The sequence below is a fragment of the Dendrobates tinctorius genome, unplaced genomic scaffold, assembly GCF_039654945.1.
Source record: "Dendrobates tinctorius isolate UK_male_01 unplaced genomic scaffold, ASM3965494v1 ptg000003l, whole genome shotgun sequence".
Taxonomy (NCBI): Eukaryota; Metazoa; Chordata; class Amphibia; order Anura; family Dendrobatidae; genus Dendrobates; species Dendrobates tinctorius.
Window position 1 is genome coordinate 84,221,898 of NW_027361671.1, and position 23,428 is coordinate 84,245,325.

Below are 23,428 nucleotides of genomic sequence, written 5' to 3' on the forward strand. Positions count from 1 at the left end.
CGGTGACGGTTCTCACACGAGCCGTACGGGCCGGGGGCAGCTTGGCAGAGGTGTTCGTGGTGCACACAGCAGAAGTGGCGTTGGAGACAGGGGTTTCATGACAATGTTGTGGACTGATTTTTCAAATACCGCTCACACAACTGGTAATACTGCATCGATGGAAAGTGACAGGAGACAGCAGTTGTCAACTATGGTAACAAACTACTTTTCCTCCCATATCGATGTTCTCCCACACAGGTCATTCCCCTTTGACTATTGGGCCGCTAAACTGGACACCTGGCCTGAATTGGCCCAATATGCCTTACAGGAGCTCGCTTGCCCAGCTGCAAGTGTGCTATCGGAAAGAGTCTTCAGTGCAGCTGGATCAATCCTGACAGAAAAAAGGACCCGTCTGTCAACCCAAAATGTGGATGATCTAACCTTCATTAAAATGAACCACGCATGGGTTTCCAAGGATTTTGTCCCACCTTCCCCTGATGACACATAGGGTGACAGAAAAATGGCTTGCTGTGGTCCACCTCTTCCTGGTACTTCACCTATTTCGCCTTTTGCATCAGCTGAATGTCCAACATCAACATATGCCACTTTCTAAAACTCCCTAACTGTGCTGCCTCCCCCCCATGGCCGGGGTCACCACCTACCGCACGACACCGTGCGAGTGCCGTTGACCTGGACAGGTGGGTAGGCCGACTCTTGGGCGCGGGCACTGGCACAGGGTCCCTCATAGTGCAATCAAGTGTCTCGGACGGTGGTGGTGCACACCCGCCGTCAGACACACCGCTGTACTATGAGGGGCCCAGTGCCAGTACCGACGCCCACGAGTGGGCCCCCCTTGCTTGGGCAGGGCCCCAGCATTTGCAATCTTTACCTCTCCCTGCTTCTCCGCTGTGTAATCTGGGCCGTCAAATCCATACTGTGCCTGACACCTTGTGAGCCTGCCTCCTGAGACATATATTTTGAATGTGTACGCTATCCATACATGTTATCCAGGGATACGGTACCCTTTCTAACCTTTGTGCAATCACGTGCAATCCATACTGGGCCTAACACCGTCTGAGCCTGCCTCCTGAGACATATATTTTGAATGTGTACGCTATCCATACATGTTATCCAGGGATACGGTACCCTTTCTAACCTTTGTGCAATCACGTGCAATCCATACTGGGCCTAACACCGTCTGAGCCTGCCTCATGCTGTATAGACATATATTTTTAATGTGTACGCTATCCATACATGTTATCCAGGGATACGGTACCCTTTCTAACCTTTGTGCAATCACGTGCAATCCATACTGGGCCTAACACCGTCTGAGCCTGCCTCCTGAGACATATATTTTGAATTTGTACGCTATCCATACATGTTATCCAGGGATACGGTACCCTATCTAACCTTTGTGCAATCACGTGCAATCCATACTGGGCCTAACACCGTCTGAGCCTGCCTCATGCTGTATAGACATATATTTTGAATGTGTACGCTATCCAAACATGTTATCCAGGGATACGGTACCCTTTCTAACCTTTGTGCAATCACTTGCAATCCATACTGGGCCTAACACCGTCTGAGCCTGCCTCATGCTGTATAGACATATATTTTGAATGTGTACGCTATCCATACATGTTATCCGGGGATACGGTACCCTTTCTAACCTTTGTGCAATCACGTGCAATCCATACTGGGCCTAACACCGTCTGAGCCTGCCTCCTGAGACATATATTTTGAATGTGTACGCTATCCATACATGTTATCTGGGGATACGGTACCCTTTCTCACCTTTGTGCAATCACGTGTAATCCATACTGGGCGTGAGAACGGCTGGCGAGCTGTTAAGCAAGCTACAGCACCTGTCCAGACAAGTACAGGGATTCCCTAGCGAGGAGACTTATTTGATTGTTTTCAATGTTGGGACAGCAATTTTTGGGGAGCACTATACTCTGGAGAATGATAGATGGGGCCCACCATACACTGGAACATTCCAAAGGTGGACATCAGACACTGGAGCAGCATTTACAGGGCCCATTATACACTAGAGCATTAGAAATGGGGCCCATTATGTTTGGAGCATTATTTGGGCCCATAAGACAGTGGAGCTTCATCCATGGGGACCAACATATACTGTAGCATTATGTGGAGCTCATCATATACTGTTTCAAACATTATATGGGACCAATGATTCTGTATGGAGAAATAGATGGGCCTCGTCATGAGATGTAAAAAGTGAGGTATTTTTCATTGTACTATACCGCTATTTCTCTGCCGTATCGGAGCATGATGAGTTGTGGTATGTGTTAAAGGGGCGCTCTTTCGCCCAGGGCACATGAAAACCTGGAGCCAGCCCTCCCCCCCACAGTTTGTAGCCAAATAACCCCCATATTTCAGTGCGTAACTTGTATTATGAAGTTAAATAAGGTTGTCAAGCTTAAGAAAGAAGAATTGATGCTTTTGGCATTCAAATGGGCACTGTAGGTGTGTTTCCTGTCCTCCTCTCACTGCCGACTTTTATTCCCCATTGACTTACATTGGGTTTCGTGTTTCGGGACGACCCCGACTTTTCCCTATAATCGGACGATCCTGCTCGACCCGACTTTTGGAAAAGTCGGGTTTCACGAAACGAAACGCGACCCTAAAAAACCAAAAGTCGCTCAACTCTACTCATATATACTCGTATGGACACATAGATATACATTTACAGTTATCTTGAACTTTGTAATCAGTTGCTGAAGATGACCTAACCCCATGAGCCCATCTGGAGAACAAACAGGGTCCCGTGATAACATTGTCTTGTCATTGTCTTGTGATATATCTACCAGACATGGGAAATGAGGAAGTTTGGCCAGGTGCACCAGCCGATACCAGAGTTTACTGACATTTGCAGAACAATGGGTGCCATACATTATATTGCTAAGTCACCCTCATGCCGGACACTGCCATATATGTTCATGTATTCAAACCAACCAATTAGATAAGAAGTTCAATCTTATGTTAATGGTGTAACCACCTTTTTCTGCAAGTATCTATAAATATATGTATGTACAATAAACTAGCAGAGTCCTGCTGGAATGAGTTGTTGCTAACAAGGTGTTTAGCTTCTTTTCCTTGAGCACGCAATAAGACTCTGTCCTAATTAGGACAGGCCGCAGCCCACACAGAGATATATACAGTATCTACATCAATCAAATTTCCACAACATTTGTGGCGCCCAACGTGGGGCAGTGGACGAAACGCACAGGGACCCTGCTGACCGGAGAGGACAGAGGTGCCGACTAAGGCCTTGACTCATTGGGACGGAGATTTGCGCAACTCCATAAGTAAGGTAAGAAAATCTAGTTATCTTACCTGAATGTCCCTTGTGCCCAGTCCGGGTCTATACCGCTAGCCGGTCAGGTGGAGTAACCGCATCCCAGGTAGTGTAAAAGTCCACACCCTTATCCAAACCCTGGGAGATAAGCCAAGGTGCCTGCTGTGGTCCTGTATGTGTCTAGATCCGGGAGAGCTGGTGGAATGGTGATTGATTGTGCATGTGGTTGCTGGAAAACCGATAGCAGAGGAGTTGAATCTCTCAGACAAGTCTTCACAAATTCACCTGGACACAGGGAGGACACGTGATGCCTACCCAGGGACAGGTTGTGGGGTCTTAGAGAGTTATCACTAGGCGAGTCTCCTATCAAGCTATCACAAATACACCCGTGCATTGGAAGGGACAGGAGCACCCAAATTGCCTGGTACATGGTGTTGTTGAGCTAGGGAGAGATATTGCAAGCCAAATCACTTGACAGGTTGCCACCAACACACCTGTACATAGGGAGGATAGGAGAAGCCTACCCAGGTACCAGGTGGTGGTAATTTTGCGGGAGTTATCACTGATACTGTTACTGGCGAGCCAGGCGGGACGTCCGGTACAGGGTGTTAACCTTGCCGGGTGACAGAGCACAGTACACCCAGTGTGATTGGCAGTTAATGGTTACCAGAGCTGCTTGTGCTACGTGTCACAAAAAAGGGCTTCAATTTCTCCCCAGAAGTCTATATGTGCATCAACCTGTGAATTCACTGTTTTCCATGATGATCTGAAGAAAAAGTTTTTTTCCTTTTCTTTTACACTTGCTCTTTTGCCTATAGGGTGCATCCCTGATATTTTTCATAGTGTCACATTTTTGTTCTGTACTCTGCTTTTCCCATTTTATCTTGCATTTGGTGGAAGTCTTTTACTGTAGTGTGAGAACTTTTGGGAAAGCTGGGTTTTTGAGTACTGTATATACTCGCGTATAAGTCTAGTTTTTCAGCCCAAAAAATGGGCTGAAAAAGACCCCCCTCGACTTATACGCGAGTCAAGCAAGTTTTTAAGTCAAACTTACTTTTCGGGAGGTGTTGCGGGGACGCGGCAGTCCGGCCAGCACACTGCCAGCACACGGCGATGTCCTCCGCGTTGCTCCGGCGCCATGTCTTCTTTATGAGTAGCTGCGGTTCGGCCTGCCTCCCCCGTCAGCTCTGCAGAGCTGTAGTTTTCTCTCTAACTGGTGAATCACCAGTCAGAGAAGGTACAACGAATGTAATTGGCCGCTCTGGCCCGCCTTCCCCTCCAGCTCTGCAGCGCTGAAGCTTTCTCTCTGACTGGTGAATCACCAGTCAGAGAACTTAGGAGAAATGCAATTGGCCGCTCTGGCCCGCCTCCCCCTCCGGCTCTGCAGCTCTAACTTTCAATTCCTCTGTCCTGCATTCCCACCCCCCACCCCCTCCCTGCTCTGATTCTCATACGCAGCTGCGTGCTGAAAAGAGCGGAGGTGAGGTGGGTGGCTGGGTTTTCCTCTAGCACGGCCCGTACGGAGCCTGCTATGAGGTTATGAAATACTGTATTAAAAAAAAACAATAAAGTGAAAGGCTTGTTAGCCTGTCATAAGTTGCCTCTCTCTCTCTGTCTCCCGCTGTCTCTCTCAGCCTCCTGCTGTCTCCCACTAAGGCTGCATTTCCCACCCTCGACTTATACGCGAGTCAATACATTTTTCCCAGTTTTTTGAGGTAAAATTAGGGGGGTCGACTTATACACGAGTATATACGGTATATACTGTTGTCTCAGCTTGCTCTTTTGTTTCCATTGTTCTCAGAAGATTTTACCAAGAGACGCAGGCAGAGGAAAGGGGAAGTGTGTGGATCCTGCATTTGTGCACGGACGTTTTAGGCCGGGGTCACACTGGCGAGGAATACGGACGAGTGAGAGGCGCTAAAAGCACGCATTAGACACGGACAAATGATTCTCTATGGGGTCACTCGCACCAGGCGTACATTTCTCATCCGTATCCTACGCTCCGTGCCAATCGCAGCATGCTGCGATTGTCAGCGTACTACGCCCGTAGTACGCCAATGCAAGTCTATGGGCACGCAAAAAATACGGATTACACACGGACCAGACGTATTGCTCGCAGGTCTTTTGGCTTGTGACAGGAAATGGGCCAATCCATCATCAGGAAGCCTAGACATGCAAATGAGCTCAAAAAGCGCTCCACACATCCAGGAAGTACGCCTCCACGGAGTACAGCAGCAGCATGGCATCCACGTACATAAATGTTGAGATGCTCATTGTCCTGGTGCAGGAGCGTCCCGAAATCTGGGACCAACGCGATGCAAATTATGCAAATCGGGCAAGAAAGGAGGCGTCATGGAGGCGCATCTGTCGCCAGATGTACCATGACTTTTGTGACCGACCACGTGAGGAGCAGCATAAAATTCGTAAGTACAACGCAAAACATCAGTAACCTTAGCGCGCAAGAAAAAAGGAATATAGAATCAGCACCCCCCTTCCTGTGCATGTACTTTTAGCCTCATGAGGCCGTTACATTTGGATGTGACACGTGGCTTCACACAGCCATAATTTGGGGTTAGGCCACAAGCTCCTCATCCTCCTAGACAAAACAATTAAGTGTAGCTAAAGAGACCCTGTGTATCTGCCCAATTACATATGCCACCATGGGTATAAAGCACACCCCAGAAGGCCCCATGCCTAGACTACTGGTAGAAAATGTGACCTCTCAAATATGTGAATTTGACAATATTTCTTGTCACATTGCAGTGGAAGATGTGATGAAACGCTGGCGAAGCATCCGGGACCAGTACCGCCGGGAACGCCAGCAGCGGTCCAGGAGTGGGGATGCTGGATATGTTAAAAGGAAGTACATCTACTATGACCGTCTGTCCTTCCTCGCCCCAATTCGGGATCTGAGACCGTAAGTAGATACCTCACACCACATTACACAAATACTTTACAGGGCCAAAAATATTGATGTATTTTTGCCTCTGTTCTATTTCATAACAGAACTCAATCCAACCTTACGGATCGAGGAACGGCCTCAGAGGCATAGCCCATAATAGATCCTGTAGGGGATGAGGTGGCTGGCCCATCTTCTCCCCCTACAAGAAGGATGGCAGAAGATGAGGCATCACAGGACAACCCAATGGCTGCCCAACACACAACACCACCAGGACTGTCTGCTGCTGCCCCATCACCCATCCTGGAAGAGCCGGGCAACTTGAGCAGCAGCCCAACTGGCCAGATCAGGGCCTACCCACAGGCTGCTCTTACATCACGGCGAACACAAAGAAGGCGCCAGGTCACTATTCAAGAGAGCAGGACCAATGTGGACACAGGGGTGCTCAATTATTTATCTAGAGTAACTACAGATGATGGGGAGGCCTACGCACGTAGCCTCACCCTTTATCTCCGTGCCCTTACCCGTGAGGTCAGGCTCCGTATTAGGGGATGTATTGAGATCCTGCTTGATGCAAGCACCCCCCAATACCCCATATGAGGTATTCGAATATCTGGAGAGGTGGCAGCTCTCCCCCCGAAATCTAATGCGCATGAGACCATCCACACAGATGCTTGCTCAAGCAGGGTCCGAACAGCCCCTAATACGTGGGCCAACACCTCAACCCCTTCCTCCCACTACCCAACCTTCTATTCCGCAGCCCCAAATGTCAGCCTCTAGCCAACCCCACCAATATGGCCACTTGTAACCACCCAGTGTTGGAGGCTGGTCCCAACCTGGTTGGGGACGATCTGGCTATCTTGGTGGGTATGAGCCACGTGCCTACCACAGCCAACAAGATGCCCCTCACCATCATCATTACTCTGGCCAGTATCCCCAACAGTCCCAGGAGGCAGGACAATTCCAGCATTATGGGCAACAGTATGGCCCCACACAGGGCGATGTTGGCCACAGTGTCCAGCAGCACCCACAGGCTGCTCTTCCATGTTCCCCTTCCCCAACCTATGAGGATTTATAAGTCTGATGGCCGGAGATGTCCAGTGCGGTTTAACTGGTGCTCCAAGTAAAAAGGAAAAAACAGGTGTTCTCCATCACCAAACTTTTTTACCTAATTTAACATTCTAATTTTTTCACAATGTTTTCCAATCATATGAAAGAATCCATCATGACAGGCAAGGCTACTTCACGCCTTTCAGACAGATATTACATGTGTGTACAAAACAGAATATTTCAGCGCGCTATACTGTAAAATGAAAGGATGAAAATACACTACTCGCTTGCTAATGCCTAGGATAGGCGTGCTGGCCTTAGTGAAGTAGTCACCTTTTTTGCTAGCAATCTCTAGTAAAACAAATCAAGGCGACCAGCCTTCAGAATATCACGCTCTCTCTATGTCTTAACAAGTGAGTTTTGTTTTTTCATCCTTTCCAGTATAGCATGGTTAAATATTCTCTGTTCTACAGACAGGTAATATCTGTCTGAAAGCCGTGAGGTAGCCTTGCCTGTCATGGTGGAATCTTTCTATGATTGGAAAACATTATGAAGAAATGTGAGTGTTATCTTTTAGGATTTATTTTGGTGATGGAGCTCACCTATTTTTTTCAATTCTAGTTTAATATTCTCATGCAGCAATGTTGTTATTGCCTAATCTTTTTTTGGGTTATGTTATGTAATGTTACTTTTCAAAAAAGTTAAAGAAGGCACAAAGGGTCATTTTGCCCATTGCCAAAATGTTCTTATGGCAATATTATGTTTGCCTTTAAGCAAACAAAACAAAAAGGCAAAACTAAAAATTTGTCTACTATAGTTAATGTCTCTGTGTGATTTTTCACAAACCCTCACAACATACTAACATACACTAACCAATGCAATGAAACAGTCATAGAATCATAAGGGGTTGAGTAATATATATTTAGACACACTTAAAGAAACAAATTATAACATAGACACAGCATGCTCTTGCCAAGAAGTTGCCCCCTCAGGTGAGATAAAGTAATTAGTGAAAATATCACGCACTTTGAGGCCAGAGAGCGGTCTACGTTGAGGGTTCATAGGTGGTCTCACCCTGCGCACATTGTCCGGCCTACGCACAACACCATCAGAGGAAGAACAATCATGTATCCTGGTAAAGTTAGGCAGAACAACACAGGCTTTCACAACTTCATTCACATTTTGTTCACTCAACTGAATGGCAGACTGTAGTACCCGCCATTTGGCACAAAGAATCCCAAAGGAACACTCCACCAGTCGCCTAGCACGTGATAGGCGCAATTTACAAATTCTGCGCCTGTGGTCAAGGTTGCGCCGGGGATATGGCCTCATGACATTGCGCGATAACTGAAAGGCCTCATCTGCCACAAGGACATAAGGGACTGATTCTTCAGGGGACCCTGGTAGCTGGCGTGGTGGTGGTAGATCCAACTGGTTGGTGCGTAGCCGCCGAGCCATTATGGAAGTATTGAAGACTCTAGAGTCTCCCGTCCTTCCATAGGCCCCAATGTCAACAATTATAAACTTGTATTGAGGGTCTACCAGAGACAACAATACAACAGAAAAGTATTGTTATAATTGAAGAATTGGGAGCCAGAGTTCGGCGGATTACGCGCCCGGATATGTTTGCCATCCAGGGCCCCAATAAAGTTTTGAAACTGGCAGTCCTCCTCAAAGTCCCTTGATATCCTCAACCAGTCTTCCATCCTGGGCTCGGGCATGACCACTTGATGGAGTCTTGTCCAGATTTCTGTACATGTAGACCTCACTATGCCTGAAATGGTTGATCTTCCAATGAGAAACTCATGGTGGAGGTCGGCATAAGACAGGTCAGTGGACTGGAAGCTGTAGAACAACATAAATTGATAAGTTTAGAATGCCTAAAGTCCAAAAACATCAGTTACATGCCGACCAAACTTGGGAGGAATTGAGATAGAATAACACACACATATTTGGTTCCACAATGACTAAGTGATATGCAGGACATATTAGAGTTAACATTCTGGGGTGTAAGTTGAAACATATTTGGAGTAAGATGAGGGCATAAAACTTTGTCCAAGAAGGCAAAAAAAACATACTTTAGCACACACATTATGAACATAGAGAATGTGGTTGTGTAGTACATACCGTATTGTGAGTAGAAGTCGCTCCTCTGCAGATATCGCTTTGCGCATCCTTGTGTCCTGAAAGGTTATCCCAGGGCGCACTGTCTCCAAGAGTCGATCAAATGTGGAAACGCTCATGCGACAGTACTGGTAAAATTTCTCAGGATGCTCCCGCAGAGAAGAATAGAGGTGGTGAAAATGACCTCTTATGAGTCGTTGACTCAAAAGTGGATGGACCCACATGCGTCTCCTCCTCCGCGGATCCACTATCACTGGGTATGGTTGCCAAAGCGCCGTGACAAAAGGCAGTTAAAGAGAACCTGCTCAGTTGTATTGAATCTCAGACCCTCTGCCATGTTGCACAAAGAACACCAACACACCTCGTGAAAGCAAGCTCACAAATGGACAGTATGGAGGCAGCCACCTGTTTCTGAGTGTATAAATAGGGTGCAGGCTAATGATTTAAATTGTTAGCAGGCCTCAAAACCGTTAAATGTCCATTTTGCAAGGCTGCGAGAAAATCTCGCCATACGGATTGCATACGGATACCATACGGATTACATACGGATGAAGACATGCGCAAAATACGCGACCGCACCTGGTTTACGGATGACCTACGGAGCACTATTTAGGGGTCATTCATCCGTATTACACATGTAAACTACGGAGTGTATTTTGCGCTGGTTAGTGTGACTCCAGCCTTATTGTTGGAAGTTGTACTGAATTTTGGACTTTTGACTTCTTTTTAGAGTGTTTTTTCCAGGATTTTACCAACTTCTTGAGTATTCTTTTTGTTTTCTTTCCTTTTTTTCCTCCATTTTCCCGAGTTTTTATTAGTTTTTCATTTTTAAGGTTTTTTGATATTTTGGTTTTGTTTTTTCCTTCCTTTTTAAGCAAGTTTAAAAAAAAAGGGTTGCAAAGTTTTTTTGAAGTTTTAATCACTTTTTTTTTTAAGTTTTTGGAACAGACATAGTAGGTGTCATTCAGAAAGTTAAGTATATGGATTTGCAAGAACAGCTTTTAAGCTGTAGCATGGCATGATGTATTGAAAAGAAAAAAAGGGAAGTTAGCTAGTTGAGCTGCATTGCCGTCTGCATTTTATAAAGTGACAGCGGATTTTACAGCGTAGAAGGTACTGAGAGTTAATGTGAACTGTAAAGGATTATTTTTATGTGTACAAGAGAAGAAAAAGCGTTTTCAGTGAAATTCTAATCTGTGCCGTCTGAGAGGCACCCCGTTTCCCACCCAGGGAGAAGGCACCACATGTCTAAGCATGCCTTCTTTGACTGCAGAAAAGGGGAAGGAGTCCGCTCCCCCTCCCTCTCCTCTCTCCCCACTCTTCCCTCCTCCCATCTCGCTCTCTCTCTCTCCTCCCTCCATCTCCACCCTCTCTCTTACCTCTCCTCCCTCTCCAACTTCACCAACGCCCACCTCTCATCCTCCCTCATCCCCCTCATCTTCACTCTCCCCTCTTCTGTCACCTTCCTCCTCTCCTTACTCATTTCTCTTTCCTCCTCCTCCTCCTCATGTTTCCAATCTGTCCTCCACCCCTCCCTGCTCCGCACTCTCTCTCTCCCACCTCTCAGTTCATTGTCACCAGCTGGCCCAGTGCCAAATCCAGATAATGATGTGTCCCTATCTCCACAGGGCACCCTCTCTAAAGAGCCAGCTATGATACCAGGAGAAGAAAGTGAATCACTCCCCACACAACACCGCAGGTGCCCCCCCCCCCCCCCCCCGATACAACAGCTAGCAGAAGGGAGGTGTGGGCTATCAGTGACTACAGCTGCTAGGTGTGAGAATGAGGAACCTATGAGCCAGACAGAGCTGCAGCCTCCTATAGTACCCACACACAAAAAGGCAAACACACAATGGCACAGTTTCTCCTCTGATGAATATGAAGAGGGGACATCATACATGCTGCCTAGTACTAGGGGAAACCCACAGACACCAAGTAGGCAGGGGCAGATAGAGCCAGAACTCTTAAGGCCCCGTCACACATAGCGATCTCACTAGCGAGATCGCTGCTGAGTCACAAGTTTTGTGACAACAGCGATCTCACCAGCGAGATCGCTGTGTGTGACAGCGATCAGCGACCGGCCCCCCTGCCGGTATCGCTCATCGCTCTGGGAAACCTCTGGACTTTTCTTTGGTCGCTGGTCTCCCGCTGGCCAGCACGCAAAGCTGCGTGTGACAGGCGGGAGATCAGCGATCTGCTGGTAACTAACGTACACATCAGGTATCCAAGGGACGAGCGTCCCTTGGATACCCGATGTGTACGTTACCAGCGCGCTGATGCAGGGAGCTGGTAACTAACGTACACATCGGGTATCTAAGGGACGCTCGGCGTCGCTGTGCTGATCGCTGGTGAAGCTGTGTGACAGCTCACCAGCGATCACATGGCAACTCACCAGCGATCCTGACACGTTGAGATCGTTGTCGGGATCGCTGGTGTGTCGGTGTGTGTGACTCCAGCTTTAGACTATGTGCCTTTCACCTCTAGTCAGGTGTTCAGTATTCTGAAAAATCTGCCAGACCCAGATACGGACCCCATGCCATTTTACCGAAGAATGCAGCAGAGCCAGCAAACATATGCTGCCACCTGGATTGATCTCTGGTCCATAATGGAAATAAAAGCAGGTGAAACACTCTGGACAATCATGAAGGAACACTTCAAGCTTCCATCAGAATTAGATGTGCACTCCTGGGAGTCAGGATCAAAGCTAATTGAACAGCTCAGAGAGTGGGCCAAAGCCAGACAAGCACTCAGCCTACATAACATGAGCCAGGCCGAGACAGAGTCTGTAGACAAGTTTCATGGCAGAGTGAGGCAAGTATTCCAAGTTTTAGGCTTCACTATTCATGATCAGATACATGGACAAATGTTGGCACAGGCCTTTGTGCATGGACTAAGAGAACCAATTAGGAAACCACTAATAGTGGCCAGACCAGAATACAGGTCAATAGCAATGGCCACCCTACTCACAGTGGCCAAGGGGATCGAATCTCAGACAGGAGTGCAGAAGATAACCCCCCCTCATGGTAGCCACTGATGGAGAAGAGCAACCACCACACAGAGTCAGGAGAGCTGGCAAGTGTTTCACCTGTGGAAAACCTGGCCATTACCGGAACCAGTGCAGAGCACCCCCACAAGCCAAGACATTGCCCAGAGGAGCAGGCCAGGAACAGAACACAGGAAGCAATGAAGAACCCTGTCCATAGGACAGAGGCAAACCAGGTCCACAAGACATCACGCCCGACATGTGAAACCCCATCAGCGGACCCAATACCTCAAATCACTGGGGGTTGTCATATCTTTCCTTGTGGACACTGGTGCAGTCAGAAGTGTGATGAGGCATGTCACCACCCTATCAGAACACTCTGTGTCTTGTGTGGGGACAGAAGGTCAAGACAGACATTCCCAGCTTACAAGCCCCTGAGCATGTGGACACAGCCAGGACACTCCATCCTGTTCCAGTTTATGGTGGAGACCTGCCTACCCCACCTGATGAGAGCAGACATACTGCAGGAACTGAAGGTGACCAAAGTGTTCCATGAAGATGTGACCATGACATCTTCTCCACCCCAGACCCAAGAAGAATCAATCATGCTGGCGGCCCTACAAGAGCCTCGAACAACCGACGAAAGCCTAGCCAAGGAGGTGCTGGACATAGCACCCGGAAGCCTATGGACCAAGGGAGACTTCAAGTTGAACCAGGACGGGTGTCACTCAAGACTGGAACCCCGTACCCTCACAAGTCCCAGCATCCCCAGCCCATCACCCAGAGTCAAACTGTCTCTGACCAACTGGAGGTCTAAGTGGAACCGCTGTTCAAGAAACGGCCTAAGTACTTTGGCATAGGCCAGGAAACTCTCAACCCAAAGGGATCATACCCGCTTCGTGAAATGGCTGCACTGCTTCTGGCTCCAGCGCCAGAGGATCATCTTGGACAAGATTCTGAAGGTGCTCCCTGAAGTTTATCCAGGCCCTGGACCAGAAGACAGCCACTCAGCTCCTCAAACTGGTTAACAAATGCTGACCTGAGGTCAAGCTGGGTGAAAGGAATGGCTGCTGGCTGCTAAAGGAGATGTCCCAGCAGAAAGACCCCCTGTAAGAGCGAGAAAGCTCAACTGGACATCATATTTGATGAAGAGGACCCCAGTAAACAACTTGTTTTCCTGCCGGCCCTGTGCCAGGAGATGGGAGTCACTCAAGGCATTGTGAAGAGCAAGGCCAGACTGGACTGAATGGTGCATAACCTGAGGGCTGTGAACGAAGCAACCGTGTTTGAAACCCCAGTTGTGCAAGACCTGCACACTCTGCTGTCAAATGTGCCAACCACAGCAACAGTGCTCACAGTGATTGATCTGTCCAATGCTTCCTTCAAAGTTCCTTGTTGTGAATTCGCTTTCTGGCCTACCTCTGGTTACTAGAGAAGGTAGTGGAGCTGGTTGTATTGACAGAGGGGTCGCGAGTTGTTTCTGGGCTCCCTCTGGTGGTTACTGGAGGTAATGGAGCTGATCTGATTAACAGAGGCTTGCCACCTGATGAGGACGATTGGAGATCTGGAGTTTGACTGGATTTAAGACAGCCAACTCCCTCGATCCCTGCTGGTGATTTTTTCCTGCCTCCAGAGGTCTTAGTTTCCAGCTCAGTCCCTGTATGCTCAGCTAAGAGTTCTTTTGCTATTGTTCTCATTTGATCTGGTTTTGTCTATTTCAGTTTTGTGTGGTCAACCAGCTCCAGCTGGGGCTGTGCTGAATCTCCATCCATATGTTACTGCTTGTGCCAGTTTGTTTTTGTCCCTTATTAGATTGGCCTCTTTTTGCTCTGCTTTCAGAATATACCAGAGTGCTGATATAGTGGGCGAAGTCGTGCGACTTCAGTATTTTTCTATCAGACGTGTTAGACATTTTTTGCAGGGTTTTTTGCATGATTGCAGACAGTGTCTTTCCTTTCCTGTCTAGTTAGTGTGGGCCCCATCGCTTGCTCAGTCTATTTTCCTACCTGCGTTTGTGTTTTCATCTTGTCTCACCAACAATACATGTTTGGGGGCTATCTATTCCTTTGGGGTCTGCTCTGGGGCAGTTTAGATTTCCTGTTTCTTGCTTTAGGCTTATTTAGCTCTCCGGCTGTCGAGGCGTCTAGGATCATCATAGGTACGCTCCACGGCTACTGCTAGTTGTGTGGATAGGATCAGGGGGCTGCAATCCGCTTAGTTACCAACCTCTCTGGTTTTCTGTGGCTTAGCTTGGTCTTGATCTCCTCCTCGGTGACCCAATCATAACAGTTCCCCCTTCACCTGGACGACCAGTTCCTGAAAACGCTCAAGGGGGGGTGCAGAACACATGGACAGTGGAGCCCAAGAGGGCCCAGAACAGCCTTTCACAGCTCACCAAAGCATTGTCCTCCATCCTCATCAACTGGATTGCAGAACACGCAGAAGTCATCAACATCGCTACCTGCACAGCCCTTTCCTTGTCTCCTCTACTCTACCTGGCAGAGCAGCAACGCAAGTTCTGGAAAAACAAAGTCCAGTGGTGTCAAAAGCAATTTACGTTCCTAAAGACACCGTATTGCCCGCCAGGCAAAACGCTTGACAGATGACCGGAAGACCGCTGAGAAGATGGCTCCCTCAACAACTCCGAAGATGCAGGCCTTCCTTGGTCTAGTCTCGTACTGCAGAACTTGGATCCCTGGTGCTCCAGTCTTAATGCAGCCTCTGTACAATTACATCAATGCATTGCAGCCTTCATCTCGAACAGGAAACGGAAAGACTCCATAGTCCCTGCGCCAGCTTTAGGCCTCCCTGACTAGGGGAAGCCATCCCGTCTTTGCCGAACGGAAAAAGGACAAAGATGGAGAAGGTCATGCTACTGGCGTCTTAAAACAGACTGATAGAGCTGACAAAAGGCCTGCCAGATTGCGAAGGACAAAACTGCAAACGTCTATACCGGTTCCAGGTACTCGCATGGCATAACACAAGACTTCGGACCCATCTGGGCTGCAAGAGACTTCATCACAGCAAGCAGGTCAACCGTGAAGCATCATGGAGCCATCAGGGACCTGCTGGACGCTCTTCAATGTCTAAAAGTGGCAGTGTTAAAGGTCAAGGCACACGGAAAACTGAACACAGTAGAGACACGGGGCATCAACATGGCAGATGTGGCAGCCAAACAAGCAGCCATAGGAAGACAATATGGAAAAATGGGAGAGATCGTAGAGCCGGACGGCTACTACATGACGACTGAAGACGAGAAAACCTGACAAAATGACTTCCTGGAACCTGTACAAGTAGCAGGACCAGACTCGAAAGGAGGAAAAGGAAAGCTGGATGCTGAAGGACCAAAGCACTGGGTTCCAAAAAACATGTCTACCTCAAACGTCTACCTCAAGACAGACCCAGTCTACCTCAAAGTATGTACCCTATGATGGTTCAATGGACACATGGCCCCCGCATAGAATTGAAGACACAGATGAATGACCTGATTGGACTGGACTCCCACCTTAACAGCCAAATTTCCAGCAGCTGTCGGGCCCCCGACAAATGCAACATCGGACGAGTGGGAAAAGTTCCCCCACATCATCTGGCCTTAAGATTTCCCAGTAAGGAACCAGTTGGCGAAGACTACTGCAAAGAAGCTACTCAAAAATAGTGTGCAGATATGGGGGTTCCAGAAGTGATAGCAAGTGATCAGTGACCCACATTCACAGCAAACCTGACACAAGAGATCTGATCAGCAGTAGGGTCAGACTTAAGGGCCTGTCACACTAAGCGATATCGCTAGCAATATTGCTATAACGTCACTGGTTTTTGTGACGCTATGTCTGATACTTACCTCCGACCGCTCCTCCGCTGGTTATCGCTGATCGCGCAAGAACGTCCTGGACCGTTTCTCGTCGGCTTCCTGCTGTGACGACGAACGACGCGTGGACGCGGGCGGGAGGACGTCAGGATCGCCTCGTCTGACAGGTAAGTAGTGACCCCCGACCCCTGCGATGTTGCTGGTGAGATCTGCCTGTGTGGCAGCTCACTAGTGACCACTTAGCGATGTACCAGCGATCCTAACCGCGTCATATCGCTGGTCGGAATCGCTGGTACATCGCTAAGTGTGACAGTACCTTTAGACCTACACACTTCCCACCATCCCGCACCATAGACTAAGTGAGACACAAGAGCAGCATGCTAAAAAATTGCCAAACAGACAAACCATGGTATTAGACACTCCCATAGGCTCAGAAAGAGCTGTTACCAATCTGAAATTTTATTTGGGTCTAAACCCAGGTTAGAGGTATTTTTCCCTCAGCAGTTGACAATGCAATGTGATACTTTGTCTGCATGCGTAATTGAATTTATCAAGAATTTTGCTAAGGTCCTTTCTCAAGTTTTTTCCTTCATTGCCAGGTCCAGATTTGGTGCCTGGTATGCACGCCCTGAAATCAGGAGACTGAGTGTTGGTGGAAAAAGTTCGTAAGGAGAGCACTCGATCCCAGATTTGATGGCCCTTCTCCAAGTGCTGACGCCACCAACCTGGAGGAGAAACCCCCACCTGGATCCACGCACCGCATTGCAGGGAAGCCCTCATACCAGAAGATACACCTGAGCTGGAATGATGCTGTGGATGCCCTACCTGACTGAATAAATTACCTACCTGATAGAGAATACACATCACTGACTGCATAGACTGCTAAGAGTTTGATTGCATTGCACCAAACCCCCGTTAGGGACAGATCTCCTGACCGCCCATTTTCGGAAGTCTGTGCGGAGAGGGGCGTATGTGCTAGGCATGTGTCAGTCCACTGGCAGCATAAAAGAGTTGCAGCACTTTGGGACAGGAGCAGGATTTTAGTTCAAGTGATATCTAAGGGGGGATTGTGATATATATATATTTGTATTTCATCTAAATCTCACTTGCATGCTAATATGCTATATACTCATGTACTTATATACTCATATATACTCGTATGGACACATAGATATAGGTTCACAGTTATCTTGAACTTTGTAATCAGTTGCTGAAGATGACCTAACCCCATGAGCCCGTCTGGAGAACCAACAGGGTCCCGTGATAACATTGTTTGTGATATAACTACCAGACATGTGAAATGAGGAAGTTGGGCCAGATGCACCAGCTGATACCAGAGTTTGCTGACATTTGCAGAACAATGGGTGCCATACATTATATTGCTAAGTCACCCTCATGCCGGACACTGCCATATATGTTCATGCATTCAAACCAACCAATTAGATAAGAAGTTCAGCCTTATGTTAATGGTGTAACCACCCTTTTCTGCATGCATCTATAAATATATGTATGTACAATAAACTAGCAGAGTCGTGCTGGAATGAGTTGTTGCTAACAAGGTGTTTAGCTTCTTCTTTTTCTTGAGCGCTCAATAAGACTCTGTTCCAATTAGATCAATCAAATTTCCACAACACACGGTCGTAGCTACAGCCACAAAATTTTGCACAGTCACACGTCTGGACCCTGAGAGCGTCATAGGCTATGTTGTGAGGCGAAATTTTAACCCTGCGCATTCCAATTCACCAATTTTGCCCCTATCTACATAATGGGGAAAAAGTGAAAGGAAAAGTGTTGGAGGCAAATTGACAGCTGCCAGATGTGAACAAGGGGGACTTAAAGAATGAGAGCGATGGCGCCAAACAGTATATACCGTACAGTTGCTAAGGCGGGGCCCTGACATGGGATACTCACCACTCACGGGGATATGAACACACACACAAAATGCGCCACACACTACCACGTGCTTCAACACATATACCACCTTCAGTACACATTTTCACCACACATACACCAACCTCGCCACATAAAAGTCGAAACACAAAAGTCGCCACTCAAAACCCGCCACGCTGTCCCAGAGCTGTTTAAAAGATGAAAAATGAGCTGTGATTGGTTGCTATCAGCAACAGTTTTCTTTGTAGACAGTTGTAACTGAGGCCTATTATATCATTTCTATGGTGCTATCGTCCTTCTGTAAAGCTGGAAATAACACAATTTATTACTGTGCCAACACAGACCACCCTCTGACACAGACTGCAGGGGCAGCCCAGTATCACACAGGATAGGATTAGATACACGGCTCAGCAGTCAGTATCACACAGGATAGGACTAGATACAAGGCTCAGCAGTCAGTATCACACAGGATAGGATTAGATACACAGCTCAGCAGTCAGTATCACACAGGATAGGATTAGATACACGGCTCAGCAGTCAGTATCACACAGGATAGGATTAGATACACAGCTCAGCAGTCAGTATCACACAGGATAGGATTAGATGCACGGTTTTTATGTGCAATATAATCATTATAATTTGTTATAACTAACCACAGTTGGTTACTATGACCAGGCAACGCCGGGCTCTTCGGCTAGTATTCAATAAAGCTGTATAACCTATCCCCCACCACTGCGATATTCTGTGTACACTGTGCATAGACAGAAAACTGCCAATCAGTGGTGTGAGTGGGGTTAGACAGAGTTTAACATTCAGAAAGAGGTAGAGCTGCAGCAGATAGGAGCTTTTAATCAAAACTGTGACATGCAGTCAGTAAGGGATAAATCATGGAAATCAGGCTCTCTATATCATGCTGCTCTCAGAAGAAAAAAATCTGGTTACAGATTTCCTTTAAAAGAAGGCGCTAAAGGGTAAATCTCCATATACAAGCAACCGTCAAAGCCTAGATTCTGAAGGTCAGCAAATAAAATGAAAAGACCAGCCCCACAAAATGAAGAAAAAAAATTAATTTATTCGTTCCATGCTCAATGTGACATCAGATGAGTTCTTGTCTAAACAGATAACTAAGTTTTGAGGTTGACATTTAGAGAATGCGTATCATCTGAAGGGGCAGATTGAGACTGCTGGGTGTTATACACCATTGGCCATTAGCCTGGAGGCCAGCCCAGTTGACGCCCTCCAAGAACATGCAGGTGAAGGTGGTACACAGACTGGCCACCATCTGGTCCTTCATTTACCACCATACGGAAGCCATTCGTCAAGCCTTGATCAGCAGCGCATTTCTTGCCAACAATCATCAGATGTCCTAGGAGCTGGCAAGAGAAAAAGAACAGAGGTAAATGCAGCTAGATCTAATACTATAATCCATAATGCTGAATATAAGCAAAGAGGGAAACTTTTATAGGAAATCTGCAGGATAAACCACTCAGGAAAAGTCAACTCGTGTCATTGTGGATTGTAAACACAGTCCAAAGATCCAGAGGACATCATGGTACCAATAATAACACAAACTATTTCTACCACATTTATTAACATTTTTCTCAGATTGTAGAGATAAAAAAATATACACAAATATCAAAACATTATTAATACTATATGCATCATTTATAACAATAATGATGTAATAGTAGACATCTGGACATAGCTTCTGGCCATGCTCAATGATATGTGCAGAGGTCTCTGTACAGAAAATATTTTTATCATGTGTTTTAAAAAGAATGAAAGGGGGAGTTACCAGAGTGAGACATGTAATGACTGAGAGTCTGATCTCCTGATGTACATGTCTCACGCTGGCTCTAGTTTATAATAATCTCGGAGGGCAGATTCTCATACAGATCAGCGCTCGGTCCATAGTCCTGAACAGCTTACTTGCATATTAGAACAACATGGATTTCTCTGGAATAACACATTGAATCACAGCTATAAAAAGTTATTATTTTATTCAGCTTCCTGCAATCTGCATGGCCATATAAACAGATTAGGAGGGTTAAACCTACTGAAAGATGCCCTTAACCCCTTCTCGAACTATGTATACTCTTAGGTCATGTCCCTGCACTCCATGCGGGCTCCGGCGCTGAGCTGACATGTGCCACTAACAGCCGTAGGAGGGATCGTGATCCATCCGCAGCTGTTAACATGTTAAATGTCAATCTCCAGCAGCGACAATTAACATGACTGCGCCGAAAGAGCGTCACTATTCCCGCCCATTAGCGCCCGTGTCACATGACCACGGGGCATCGATGGGTTGGCATCACAACCTGGGGTCTGAAGGAGATCCCTGTGGTTGCCATTGTCTATTTACTATGAGCACCGCCCTGTGGTGGCTCTCATAGAAGATTATCATTTTAGCGAAACATAGCACTGTTCAAGCCCTGCTATGTGTAGCACAGGCGATTGGATGACACCAGCTTCTAGTCTCCTATGGGGACTAGTGAAGTAGAAAAAAAAAAAAAAAAAAAAAAGGTTTGTAAAAATATTTAAAAAATATGAAAGTTCAAATCACCCCACTTTCAGCCCATTCAAAGTAAAACGATGAAAAAAAAAAAAAAAATTCACATATGCCTCTGCTCAGCCTCAAAGCGTCATATACTATGGGTAAGAGGACTTTACATATGCTTCGGCTTAACCTAAGTTAGGTATGTGCGTGTGGCTATTACGCCAATATGAGGATACTGATGCAATGTGCAACACCTTCAGCTGCTTATCACTTTATGAGGTTTAAAAACATATATCTTATGTGACTTATTTTGAAACCTCTGCTGCCGTCTGTGCTGTGCATGCGCCATTCATTTGTTATCCTCATTACCTGAGTATAAGAAGCCGAGAGCTGTTATTTTGGCTATGATGCTGTTTCCCATAAAACATGTAATGATTGGCTTGTTTTGCTGATACACAGTTACATCACTGAAGGCCTTTTACATTCATTATGATTCATGTGGTGAAAAATAGGGATTTTTGTGTACTCACCGTAAAATCCTTTTCTCCGAGCCAATCATTGGGGGACACAGAGACCGTGGGTGTTATGCTGCTGGCCTCTAGGAGGACACTAAGTAAACCAGAAAAAAAGTTAGCGCCTCCCCTGCAGTATACACCCTCTCGCTGGCTGAGATTCTCCAGTTCGGTGAAAAGAGCAATAGGAGCATAAACAGTTAACAATAACCATAATATCAACGCCTAAGAATGCTACAGTGAGCCAAAAGGCTAAAAAGGCTGGGTGCTGTGTCCCCCAATGATTGGCTCGGAGAAAAGGATTTTACGGTGAGTACACAAAAATCCCTATTTCTCCTACGCCTCATTGGGGGACAGAGACCGTGGGACGTCCTAAAGCAGCCCCTGGGTGGGGAGCATACATATGCTAATACCCCATGTACCACTGAGTGAACACCGTGGTACTGCCGATTGTAGGCAGCGTCTGCCGAGAGCTGCATCCGCAGAAGCCTGAGAATGAATTAGGCAATGTTTGTAAAGGTACGCAAGCTGGACCAAGTCGCAGCCTTGCAGAGAGGCCTGAGAATGAATGTGGTAACTTTTTGTAAAAGTATGCAGACTGGACGAAGTCGCAGCCTTGCAGACCTGTTCTGCCGAGGCCTGGTGCCGAAAGATCGAAGAGACGCTCACTGACCGGGTAGAGCGCGCCTTAATCCCCGCTGGGACAGGCGCGTTCCTGACACGGTAGGATACCTGAATCGCCAAGTGAATCAATTTGGCTAGACCCTTCCTATGCCCGTCTGGAAGTATGAACAGGGCTTCTGACTTGTGGAAAGGAGCCATCCGCGAGATGTACCGTCTCAGCGCCCTAACCACATCCAGGGTGTGGAGGGCCTTCTCAATGCGATGGACTGGCTACAGAACAAAGGGAAGGCAAAACAATTTCCCCGTTGAGATGGCAAGAGGAGAGGGCCTTGTCCAGGAAGGACGGGAACGTCCTGAGAACTACCTTTTCCTGATGAAAATTCAGAAACGGAGAACAGCAGGAAAGGGCTGCCAATTCCGAAACTCGTCTGATTGACGTAGTTGCCACTAGAGAGACCATCTTCTAAGAGAGGACAATCAGTGACACGTCCTGCAGCAGTTCAAAAAGGAACCTCCTGAAAGGCCCTGAGAACCGAGTTAAGGCTCCATAAGTCAAATGGTCTTCTATAAGGAGACGCCACATGGGAAACTCCCTGAATGAACGTCTTGAGCTGAAGCTTGGTGGCAATTTGTGTTGGAAAAGCACTGACAAGGCCGAAATTTTGCAGTTGAGCGAGCTAAGCGCAAGGCCTGATATTAATCCGGATTGAAGGAATTCCAATATGGCCAGAATGGAAAATACCAGAGGTGATCGACCATGAACCTTGCACCACAAAAAAAAGGAAGGTTGTCTAGGTGCAGTGATAGATGCGCATGGACACAGGCTTCCTGGTACTAATCATGGTGGAAATCACGTCATGAGGGAAACCAGCCTGAGCTAAAAACCAGGATTCAACGGTCACGCCGTCAAAGACAGGACCCCGGAGTTCTGGTGGTAAATAGGGCCTTGCGAGAGTAGATCCTTATGATATGAAAGTCGCCAGGAGATGTCGGCGACGAGTTGTATTAGTTCTGCATACCATGCTCGGCGTGGCCAGTCTGGCACAACTAGGATCACTGGCACTACATCCGCTCTGATCCTCTTGATGACCCTCGGAAACAAGGGAGGGGGTGGGGGAGATGTACAGGAGCCGGAACTAGAGCGTCCGCTCCGATGGCGCAAGGCTCACGCGATCAGAAAATGAACCGAGGAACCTTGTTGTTTAGTCTTGAGACCATGAGATCCACATCCGGAGTCCTCCAACGATGACAAATCTGCTGAAAGAGTTCCGGATGAAGAGAACACCTCCCCGAGGCAATGCCTTGGTGACCGAGAAAATCTATCTTCTAATTTTCCAAGCCCGGGATGTGGCTTGCTGAGATGGGTGAATGGTTGGTCTCGGACTTATCGAAGATGAAACTCACTTCGTGCATGGCCATCCTGCCCCGAAAACCTCCCTGATGGTTGATATACGCTACAGTCGTGGCGCTGTCGGATTGAGACCTGATGGGGAGACCTGCGAAGAGATGGCGGAAACTCCTTAGAGATAATCTGATTGTTCTTATCTCCCAAAGTTAATGGGGAGACGTGACTCTCGGGTTGACCAATGACCTTGTGCCGTGAGGTGACGAGGGACCGCACACCAACTGAGGAGACTTGCGTCGGAGGTTACTACAAACCATCTTACTGTGGGTAAAGACCTCCCTTGATTCAGGGAGGACCTCGGTGTCTACTCCCTGAGGGCTTGCCTGTCCCGCAGGGACGGA

The 23,428-nt window shown here is 47.3% G+C and overlaps 1 protein-coding gene and 1 long non-coding RNA gene across 2 annotated transcripts in view; one reads left to right on the forward strand and one right to left on the reverse strand.

Moving 5' to 3' along the window:
- The window catches only part of LOC141091986 (uncharacterized), a 243,366-nt gene extending 225,649 nt beyond the window's left edge, over positions 1-17,717 (forward strand). The window contains exon 2 of the long non-coding RNA XR_012232642.1: positions 16,759-17,717. This is a non-coding gene — a long non-coding RNA (uncharacterized lncRNA). The remainder of the gene's footprint in view (positions 1-16,758) is intronic.
- A 1,384-nt stretch (positions 17,718-19,101) lies between these two features.
- Positions 19,102-23,428, reverse strand: part of HINT1 (histidine triad nucleotide binding protein 1) — a 31,103-nt gene continuing 26,776 nt past the window's right edge. The window contains exon 3 of the mRNA XM_073557928.1: positions 19,102-19,422. Within this exon, the coding sequence (XP_073414029.1) occupies positions 19,258-19,422 (165 nt within the window). The 3' untranslated portion in view covers positions 19,102-19,257. The remainder of the gene's footprint in view (positions 19,423-23,428) is intronic.